At 38.6% G+C, this 11,653-nt stretch overlaps 1 protein-coding gene across 2 annotated transcripts in view; it reads left to right on the top strand.

Annotated features, from left to right (window-relative positions):
* The window catches only part of CDC16 (cell division cycle 16), a 35,089-nt gene extending 23,765 nt beyond the window's left edge, over positions 1-11,324 (top strand). For both annotated transcript variants that reach the window (XM_036250343.1, XM_036250344.1), the window contains 5 exons: positions 233-296; positions 3,238-3,299; positions 4,306-4,441; positions 6,505-6,595; positions 10,839-11,324. In XM_036250343.1, coding sequence (XP_036106236.1) covers positions 233-296; positions 3,238-3,299; positions 4,306-4,441; positions 6,505-6,595; positions 10,839-11,095 — 610 coding nt within the window. In that variant the 3' untranslated portion in view covers positions 11,096-11,324. The remainder of the gene's footprint in view (positions 1-232; positions 297-3,237; positions 3,300-4,305; positions 4,442-6,504; positions 6,596-10,838) is intronic.
* Positions 11,325-11,653: the final 329 nt, after the last annotated feature.

Here is an 11,653-nt window from a genome sequence, read left to right on the forward strand (position 1 = left end):
CTCCAAACATCTTGAACTCCAGTGATAGTAATCATCTATCATCTGTCATCTATTACAATTAATCATCTATAATCTAGTACAATTACTATTACAAATAGTAAATTTTAATTTACTATTTACAGAGGTTTACCTCATTCATTTTTGTATTACTAGGAAGAGATTCAGTTTTTTCTTAAAATGTTTATACTTGCTAACTTTGAGTAACCTGCAATCATTTTTCCTTTTATTTTAGATGGAAAACAGCAGAAAAATGGTTTCTTGATGCTTTGGAAAAAATAAAAGCAATTGGGAATGAGGTATTTTATGTAATATCTGTAAATACACACACACACACACACACACTCATACAGTCCTAAGTATGTTTACTATTGAATGAGAAAAATAATATAGACAATCTGTCTTGCCTAGAAAACAGTAACCTAATATTTATCATAACAATTGTCAGACAATCAATTGTTTTATTACATGGTACAAAATGAGTTTGTTTCCAGTTGAGAGGAGGGCAGCTGTTGGCTCTTTGCTTCTTAAGAGGCTCTCATTTTGAAATGTGGGAGTAATCAGAATATATTTGATGAGTATTTGATACAAAGAATGTGTGATGATTAGTGGAAACTGGTGGGCACTGTAGCATGTAACATAATATGTCCTTCTCTGGCACCCCAAAAGAGCCTCATCTTGATTAATGGTTAAATATAGCAGCTGATCCTCCTGAAATAGGACTAGGTGTCATTCAAATTCAGATCCATTGTTTTTTCCTTACATTGTACTTAGCAAATATTTGGACTATTAAGTATTAGAAAAATCTACTAGGTCCTATCGTATGAAAGATGTACCCTATGAATTTGCACTCATGAGTTAACCTTCCATATAGCATGGATATGTATACACTATATTATTTTAAGATAAAACAATTTTAGATATTGTGAACTTCTGTAGGTAAAGGTTTTGCATGTTGCTACTCTTCTGGTTCCTGATTCTTCTATTCACACCTATTTGGTTTTATTTTGTTCTGATTGTCACTTGCCAGTTACATTCTGCTCTGTTTGGGTATACTTACCCGCAGTCCACATCTTTGGCTGTAGTTCCTCTTTACTGAGTTAGACACAGCTTCCTTGGCCTTCTGTCAGGTGGTACTTTACCTGTCCCCATAGACACAGCTTTGTTTATTTTGGTCTCTTCTTGTTTGTCATATGAACTTAAAAACACTATATTTCTGTGTGTCTGCACATATACATATATAAACAGGTTCTTCCACAGCTCAGTCCTTGATGGTCTGGATAATACATGTGTTTTTGTTAATGTGGTTACTATTTAGTACCTTGACAGTTTTCATAGAATTGAATACCTTAGGACTTTGGTACTCAAACTGAACCCAACCGTATCAGCATTACCTGGGAGCTTGTTAGAAATGCAGAATTTCAGATCTCATGAGTCAAAATCTGCAGTTTTTAACAAGATCTCCGGGTGATTCTTATGCATAGAGAAGTTTGAGATGCACTGTCTTAAGTAACACTTAAAATTGAAACTATTCTTTGGTGATCAGAAGGCACTTTGGGAGTCATACAGAAATTTAAAGTAATGATTTCAAGTACAAAAGCACAATACTATTAAACTGTCAGAATGTCCATTAAGAAGTTATGTGAAAAGAGAAAAAGATTGACTTATCAACTGCAAAAAATATCAAAATAGCCACAGGAAAGCAGTCATACCTAAGAATCACAAGGGATTTGTTTTCCTTCACATGGGCTGTGTCTCCCAGAGCCAGGTTTAGGAGAGTTAGAGAATATGGCTCAGGTCTGCTTGCTCATTTAGTTCATACTTATTTGATGCATATTGACTATGTCCTAAGTTCTGAGCTAGGCATTGGGAGATAGTAGCGAATTGGTTTGATATTTCCTGTCCTCAGCTCTATTGGGGAATAGAGGTAAGTAAATTGCCAATAATACAGTGTACAAAAGGGCTGTGATTGAGGAAATAGAGGAACCCACATAGAAGGGCAGTTAACCCAGACATGCGGGCTGGGTCAGGAAGGCCTGGATAAACATCATACACTTCAGTCCTAAAGGATAATTGATGTTAACCAAGCAAAAATAAGGAAAAGGGTATTTTAGGTATAGGAAATGGTGTGTGCAGAGTTGGAGCTAATTTAATATGGCTTGGATTTCAAGTTCACAGAGAATGTCAAGAGCTATTAAGGGCCTTGACGGTGGTGGTAAAGTCTGTACCTTATCCTGAGGGGGTGGGACAACAAAAGGTTTAAGAAGGGCAGCATGGTCATACCTGTCTGGGGTCCAGAAAAGACTATTTTTAATGGGCGGTTGTAGTTATACCAAGGAAGCTGATAAACAAGCCTTGGTGATTCCTGGAGGGGTCAGGGATGACATGGGGGCCATGTACTGAGTGGCAGGGCACACAGGAAGAGGGAGGTGAAGTTAGGGATCTGGGATGGCAGGAGAGAGAAGCTAAGAGTTTAGCATGTGTCACATTAAATTTGAAGTGCTCATGAGATTTCTAAGAAATATTTAGTAGGTAGAATGAAAGTTCTGGGTCAGAGATGTAAAATTTGAACTTTTTCAACATAGATGGGCTCTGTGACAAAATTCTGCTAATAAAATACTGTCCTTAGGGCCCTGGCCTGGTAGCCTAGTTGGTTAGAGCATATTCCCAGTACCCCAATGTTGTGGGTTCGATTCCTGGTAGGAACATATACAAGAATTAATCAGTGAATGCATAGGTGGGTGGGACAGCAAATTGATTTTTCTCTCCTTTCCCCTCTCTCTAAAGTCAATCAATCAATCAATCAATCAATCAATCAATATTTTCAAAAAGTAATAATAGCCCTGGCCGATGTGGCTCAGTTAATTGAGCGTCACTCTGCACTGAAGGGTCACCGGTTTGATTCCGTCAGGGCACACACCCAGGTTGCAGGCTCCGGGGATCATGCAGGAGGCAGCTGATCCATGTTTCTCACATCGATGTTTCTCTCCCTCTTCCTTCCTCTCTCTCTAAAAATCAATAAAAACATATTTAAAAAATAATAATAGTAGTAATAATGTCCTCAGAAAATCTCACTGGTAGTAAAGAAAGGTGGAAAAACCAACAAATACTCCTGCTTAGCACTGTGCAAGCACCAGGAGAGAGTTCAGCACGCATCCATATGTGAAATAATGCAGTGCAAACAGGTCAAGTTGAAAAGTGATGTCTGTAAATCTTGGGTTTGATGTCACTGTGTTTCAGGTAACTGTTGACAAATGGGAACCTTTGTTGAACAACTTGGGGCATGTCTGCAGAAAACTTAAGTAAGTGAAGTAGAGCATTTTTAGAAATATTCTTTGTAACTAAAAGTATATTTAATTTTGTGTAGCCTTTTCCATATTTTTGTTTTATGAGATCCTCCATCTTTCTTGTACTTGGCTGCTCAGCATCAAAATGGTTGTTTTTATTATCTCTGTTGGTATAATTTTTAGTAATATATTGAGGATTATAATAACTTATTTTCTTAGATTAAAATTCTGGTGTTCATAATTAATTTAGAAGAATTAGGACTGTATGAGTTAATTAAAACCACGTCTAACATCCATTCTGACTCACTGTTTTCCTCTTAATAACAGTTTTGTGGTGTGAGAAACAGATGGCAGTTGAAAAATAGATTCTTTGGTTAAATGAGTTTGGTAAACTGTAGGTAACTCAAAATTTAACAGATTTTTCTGTTTCAGGATTTCTCGGGGTCTTTACTATGCATCATGAGCTGCAGCATTTCCCAAACATTACTGAGCACAAAACCTTTTTTTCAGAAAAGATTTTACAGGGAAAGTATTCCAGAGGACTTTTGAAAAATGTTGTTCCAAGTAACTCCTTTGGACCTTAAAACAAAACTCTTGAGTTGCTTTTCACCATCTCTGGCGAAGGAGGTTTGACTTTACATGAAGGAGGCCTTTCTGTGTGATAAGGCACAGGCCCAAGAGTCCAGGATCAGGTGCTGGTTCCATTCAGTCTCTGCTGAGCAGCAAAAGGAATGCAGCTGATACCCTTGCAGGAGTACCCTCAGCTGGCTGAGCGAGCAAGGCAGGAAAAGACATGTCAAGGAGGTGTTAAGATACACAGAAGTGGATATGAAGTACCGTTACCAGTTAGCAGTCTACTCTAGACTGTTACTCTGATATAGGAAAGTGTTTCTTATATTTTTAATAGGTAAATTCTCATTTTAGACTTAGGAATTTAGTACTTTTGCTGTGCCCACTAATTGGTTTTTCTCTTTCTTCCCATTCTCCTCCTCTCCCTGACTCCCTCTCTCTCCTCTCACAGAAAGTATGCTGAGGCATTGGATTATCACCGTCAGGCACTGGTGTTAATTCCGCAAAACGCATCCACATATTCTGCCATAGGGTATATCCATAGTCTGATGGGCAACTTTGAAAATGCTGTGGACTATTTCCATACAGTATGTCTTTTGTTTCTACCTATCTTTAAATCTGGTTAACATTTACCTTTTTTTTTTTTTTTTTTAAAAAAAAAAGGCTGTTTTCACTTGGCCAGTATGGCTCAAGGGATTGAGCAGTCCAGGTTAAATTCCTGCTCAGGGTTCATACCTGGGTTGCAGGCTCGATCCCCAATAGGGGGCGTGCAGGAAGCAGCCGATAGATGTTTCTCTCTCACATTGATGTTTCTATCTCTTCTCTCTAAAAAATCAACAAAAACATTAAAAAAAAATTCTTTCCTAGGCAATGTCTTGTTACTCTACCATTTTAAAATTCTTTAGGCTACCTTGTATTTTGCTGTTTTTTTTTTTTTGTTTTGTTTTTTTATCCTCACCCGAGGACATTTTTTGTTCAGATAGAGAGGGAGGGAGAGAGAGGAAGAGAGAGAGAGAGAAACATCGACGTGAAGGGACACATCGAGTGGCTGCCACCCGCACGACCAACCAGGGCCAGGGACAAACTGCAACCGAGGTACGTGCCCTTAGCGGGAACCGAACCCGGGTCTCTCGGGACCGCAGGCCGACGCTCTAACTGCTGAGCCAAAACGGCCAGGGCACTGTTTTCTTTGCAGAGAAAAATAATGTGCATTATTCATTAAATTAGAAGCAAATGTGAAACTTGTCTTTTGTGTGATTTGAGACATGGTAGTGTCCAGTGATATTGTCAGCCCAGTCTGAGCTGGGCACTAGTCTAGATAGGGAGTACAGAAATTCATGCTGCACAATGAGAGCCCTTGGGGAATTCTAGTCTTGTTTTGACTAGTCTGTTTATGACTTAAAGTTAATTTCCTTAGATCACTTTAATAGATGAACAAAGCAATCTGCATTCATTACAAGGAAATAATCTCTCCTTAATCCTTATGCTATATTTCATCAAATCTAAGACACCATTAATAAGCAAGATTACCACAAAAAAACAAAACAAAACAAAAAAAACAACGCTGCCACTTAAACTTCAACATAATTCTTTCCTATCACTTATTTTTTTTTTGTACTTAAAACATGCTCATTTGGATGTATTAGGATATAGGTTTTTATCAGGGATCACTGTAGTACCCACATAAAAAAAGCAAATATAAGTGAAATAAATAGTTAAGATATTGAATTCTTCATTTTCAGAGTTTGGTTCTTCTAAATCACTTTTGTACCAGCAGTCAGTGCCTGTTTTCCTAAAGTAGTGTCCTGGTGCCAGCATACCCTACTGTTGACTCAGGTTCCTTCTAGCCAAAGACACTGACCATGCAGAGCTTATGCTGCCAGAAAGTGTCACCAGAACCTTTTAGACAACAGCTACAAATCGTGTCTCTTCTGTCTCCCTCACAAGGTTTGTGGTCTGGTGTGTGCCATTAACATGCCCGCCACGTCTGGGCCGCTCTCACGGGACCAGGCGTGGCTGGGGCCAGCTGACAGCAGCAGTGAGAAACCACCAGTCGGAGGACATCCCAAGTTAGGGTTTGAAAATGTGGGTCTTAGAATTGATAAGGTAACAGTATTAGGAGAAGGGTAAAGAATGAGAAAATGTAGTATTTCAAAGATAAATTCATGAGTGATAGACTCATTACTGATTTTAAAGGGTTGGTTAGAGATTTTCAGGTGAGATGATGTCCTAAGGGTGCCACTGTAATAACCAGAATACTGAGCTAGTCAGAAGTGTGGACTAAGCAAGTTTTCTAGTTTGTTTGATTTTTAAATAGGTATATTTTAATATTGTACAATTTATTTCTCTTCTATGATTTAACAGAGGTTTAGAGGGCTCTATGTGGAGATAGAGCTTTTAAAATTTTTTTGGAAGAGGGGATTTAAAACATAAAAAACAGAGAGATAATGACCCTCCACATACCCATCACCCAACTTCAGTAGTCATTAACTCATGGCTATTCTTGTTTTAGGTGTATCCCCACTAACAGCCTCCCTCTCCTCCCACCCTGGATTCCCTGGAGTATATTGAATTGACTTTAGCAGGAATATTTTGAAATGAGAAGGCAGTACATTTTCTTGTAATAACCATGCTAAATCTTTTCTGGCAGGCCCTTGGTCTTAGGCGAGATGATACATTTTCTGTTACAATGCTTGGTCATTGCATTGAAATGTACATTGGTGATTCTGAAGCTTATATTGGTAAGATTAAAATTATTATTATTGGTATTCCAATTTTTAAATTCTTATATATCTGTTTAGGTTTCTCAAGTTTTTGTGTGAGGTTCTAAGTTTATCTTTCTAACTAGTCTAATTACGTTAATATCAAGAAACTCCATTACTTTTGTTGGAACAATGCTGTGAGAATTTATGACTCATTAAGTATTCATTCAGTTTAAAGTTGAATACTTGCTATATGCAAAATACTATTACAGAGTACGTACAGTGCACTGTGATATACAAGAATTGATCTAGTCTGGCTGGTGTGTCTCGGTGGGTGAGTGTTGACCCATGCACCGAGAGGTCGCCGGTTTGATTACTGGTCAGGGCACATGCCCAGGTTGTGGGCCAATCCCCAGTGGGGGGCGTGCAGGAGGCGGCCAATTGATGTTCTCTCTCATCGATGTTTCTGTCTCTCTTTCCCTCTCACTTCCTCTCTCTCTAAAATCAGTAAAGGGGGGGAAAAAAGAATTCATTTAATTGTATAATGGAAAAAATCTTAGAGATATTTTTCTAGTAAATAAAGGGCTCTGGCATTAATATTTTGTAATGCAAGGTATAGCACATTTACATTTCAGTGGAATATTAAGTTGGCTTACATTCACATTACAGTGCTCTATAATTCTTTAAATTATTTTTCAATGACAAGCAAGTCATAAGTTTGGATGGAATTGGTGTACTTAGACACTCATTTATTTATAAACATTGTAAGGTAAAGAGGGTGCAGTGAGGTTAAATCTTGAGGTGTGGGCTTTGGAGTAGGCAAAGATTTCTTTAACAGGACATAAAATCATAGAGGGAAGAATGTTATATTAGGCTTCAGCCAAATTAAGAACTGTTCATCAAAAACTGTAATATTAAAGAGAGTGGAAAGGCATGTGATACATTGAGAGAAGTTACTTATAATACATAGACTTGTCAAAGAACTTTTAGCTAGAATACCAAAAATCCTACAAATCAGTAAGAAAAAGTTTAAATAAAAAAATGAATAAAAAACAGGCAAAATAGCCCTGGCTGGCGTGGCTCAATGGTTAGAACATTGGCCCACAGACTGAAGGGTCTCAGGTTTGATATCTGGTCAAGGGCATGTACCTGGGTTGCAGGTTGATTCCCAGCCCTGGTCAAGGCACATGCCAGAGGCAGCCAATCAGTGTGTCTTTCTTATATTGATGTTTCTCTCTCTCTCCTCCTCTTTTTCTTTCTCTCTCTCTCTCTCGCCTCCCCTCCCTTTCCCCCTTCCTTCCACTCTCTCTAAAAATCAGTGGAAAATGCCCATATAGTTACAAAGCAAATGAAGCTGCTTAATATCATTACTTATTAGGGAAATGAAATAAAAACCATAATGAGACCACTGCACACCTGCCAGAATAGCTAAAAATTAGAAATACTGATAATACCTAGTGCTGGTGATGATACGGAGTAACTGGAACTTTTGTAGGTGATTGATTATGGTAGGGTTATAAACAGATAAAACCTGTTTGGAAAACTGTTTAGCATATCTACTAAAGTTAAACAGGCCTATTATATCATTTATCTGTTGCTGCTTAACAAACCACTCCAACAAAGATGCATTATTTCTTAAAGTTCTTTGGGTTTATCGTTGGCTCTTGATGGTTTCATTCAGCTATGCATCTATGGTCAGTAGGCACTAGGCGCAGCTGGTGATCTGAGATGGCTTCATACATAGCTGGGCCTCTCTATGGGTCTTTTATCCCAGGGTTCTTCATAGCATGGTGGTCTCAGCATTCTAAAGGACAAGAGGTGAAGTTGAAGACCTCTTGAAAGCTGGAAGTTACACAAAAAAACTTCCATCACATTCTATTTATCAAAACCAGTCATGTGATTAAGTGCAGAGTCAATCTGGGAGGGGATTATTCAAGGGTGGCAAAGGTGCCAGGCGGTATAACTCACTGGGGGCCAGTAGGGTAGTGATCTACCATGCTGACCTTATGATGTCGCAGTTCTACTCTCAAGTATATGCCCAACAGAAACGGGCTCAGTGAGCCCAAGTTCACACACAAGATTGTTCATAGCAGATTTCTTCTTTTTTTTTCCTTTATTGATTTTAGAGAGAGAGGAAGGGAAAGAGAAAGAGAGATAGAAACATCAGTGAGAGAGAACATTGATTGGCTGCCTCCTGCATGCCCCCTACTGGGGATTTGGCCCACAACCTGGACATGTGCCCTGACCGGGAATCTAACTAGTGACCTCTTAGTGCATGGGTCAGCACTCAACCACTGAGCCACACTGGCTGGGCAAAGCAGCTTTATTCTTTTTTTTTTTATCCTCACCTGAGAACATTTTTCCATTTTTTGTTCATATAGAGTTGGGGGTGGGAGGGAGAGAAACATCGACATGAAAGGGACACATTGGGTGGTCGCCTCCCGCACAACCCAACCAGGGCCGCGGACAAAATGCAACCGAGGTACGTGCCCTTAGCAGGAACCGAACCCGGGTCTCTAACCGACACTCTAACTGATGAGCCAAACTGGCCAGGGCAAAGCAGCTTTATTCTTTTTTTTTTTTTTTTTTTTATCCTCACCCGAGGATATTTTTCCATTTTTTGTACAGATAGAGTGTGAGGGAGAGAGAGGAAGGGAGAGAGAGAAAGAAACATCGATGTGAAGGGACACATCGAGTGGCTGCCACCCACACGACCAACCAGGGCCGGGGACAGACTGCAACCGAGGTACGTGCCCTTAGCGGGAACCGAACCCGGGTCTCTCCGGACCGCAGGTGGATGCTCTAACCGCTGAGCCAAACCGGCCAGGGCGCAGCTTTATTCTTAATAGCACCTAACTGGAAACAGAATGTCTACCAGTAGGAGAATGGAGAAATAAATTATGGTATACTCATACAATAGAATACTACACAATTAAAATTAAAAGGACTAACTACTGAATTGTGTTGTAACATAGATGAATCTCACAAATTTTGACAAAGAGAATATATACTGATTGATTTCATTTATATGAAGATTAGTAATAAGCAAAACTAATCAATGATGATAGAAAAGTCAGAGCAGTGCTTAACTTTGGCTTGGAAAAGGGAAGTATTCACTAGAAGCAGCATGAGGTGGTTTTCTAGGAGCCAGAAGTGTTCTGTTTTGTTCTGGTGGTGGTGATGTGGGTTTATACATATATGAGAGTCCTTCCAGCTGTGCACACTTTATGGTTTGTAAATTATGACTCGGTTTTTTTAAGTTGAAAAAAATGACAAAAGAAGCTTGAGCTCTGGCATCCTGAAGACCTTAGGTTCAAATCTCAGCTCTGCCATTCAGTAGCCCTGAGCCTCAGTTTCCTCATTTGGTCAAGTTGTGAAGCTTAAATGCAAAATTGCTATACAGCTAAGTGAGGTCTGGAGATACAGTACTAAGACAGACGTTTTGCCTGTCCTCACAAAGGTAATAATTTTACAGAGATTTCCAAGTGTACTGTTCACTACACTTGGAAATCTCCTCTGTGATTTTTTTTTTTAGGTATAATTAGCATGTAATATAAGTTTCAGCTGTACAACATAATGATCCAGTATTGCAAAATGAGCACCACAATTAGTCTAGTTAACATGTCACCATACAGTTACAGATTTTTTTTCTTTATGCTAAAACTTTCAAGATCTACTCTTTTAGCAACTTTCAAATATGTGATACAGTATTATTAACTATAGTCACCAAACTGTACTAATTTTATTTTTAGAAGGCTTATATGTCATTATCTGTCAAAACACCTGTTAGATTGAACTGTGTAAAATTGTCATTTTGTTAATGTCAGAAATAACTGAACCTAATACATCTGTTGAAAGTTTTTTTGTCATTCTAAAGATTTTGATATGTAGAAAATATATTTTCCTTCACTGTGGTTTTTATATGCATAAGACTTGTGACTGTACCAATGCCAAAATGCCAACAAGCAGTTCTTGTCTGTAACAGCTGAGAAAAAGTTGCCCACAGGGTCCTTTTAGTATTTAAGGGGCTTTGGGAATGGGGTGGCTATTGGCCATGCTGGAGCTTGAAACTGCCTATATTTCTGGAAGTCTCCCCAGTTGTCTCCCATGGTAATAAAAATAAAAAGAAGAGAAGGAAAATAATTTTTTCTTTCTGTGCTATACCTGTGCTCTTAAAAGTACCATTTGACTTAAATGATTGAGGCAGTGTTATGTAATAATGTAAATGCCAGTGAAATATTGGAATTTCTTATTTGATTCTTATTATGGTGTTTCTTTTTAGGAGCAGACATTAAGGACAAATTAAAATGTTATGACTTTGATGTGCATACAATGAAGACACTAAAAAACATTATTTCACCTCCGTGGGATTTCAGGGAATTTGAAGTAGAAAAACAGACTACAGAAGAAACAGGGCTTGCACCACTGGAAACCTCAAGGAAAACTCCAGATTCCAGACCTTTGGAAGAAACCTTTGAAATAGAAATGAATGAAAGTGACATGATGTTAGAGACATCTATGTCAGACCACAGTACGTGATTCCCAAATGGGCCCTGGTTTTGTTTTGTCCTAGAGTAGAGTAGGTCAGCGTTCCTTACATCCTTGTCATGTCTTAAGAATTTCCCATTTCTTAACATGGATTTAGACTATACCTCTACGTTTAGGAACGGAGACCTGCCTTAAGAGACTGGATAGTGTACCTTTGCAACAGATATTTTCTGATCCTAAAAAATAGGTATGCATAATGGAATAAAGAAGGTAAAGCATCTGTTGTCTTTTTTTTCTTCTTTTTCAGTAAACTTTTATTTTGGACTTATTTTCCATTTATAGAAAAACTGCAGAGAAGGTACAGAGAACTCCTATATACCCTTACAGTACCATGGAACCTTTGTCACAACTGAGAAACGCACATTTTTATGTTACTAGTAACTAAACTCCAGACTTTATTTGGATTTCACCAGTTTTTGCATTAATGCCCTCTTTCGGCCCCAGCGTCCCATCGAAAGGCCATACGACGCTTAGCTGTCCCATCTTGTTAGACTCCTCTTGACTGAGACAGTATCTCAGACACCTCTTGTCTTCTGACATGGATGGTTT

Source organism: Molossus molossus, unplaced genomic scaffold (genome assembly GCF_014108415.1).
Source record: "Molossus molossus isolate mMolMol1 unplaced genomic scaffold, mMolMol1.p scaffold_m16_p_9, whole genome shotgun sequence".
Taxonomy (NCBI): domain Eukaryota; kingdom Metazoa; phylum Chordata; class Mammalia; order Chiroptera; family Molossidae; genus Molossus; species Molossus molossus.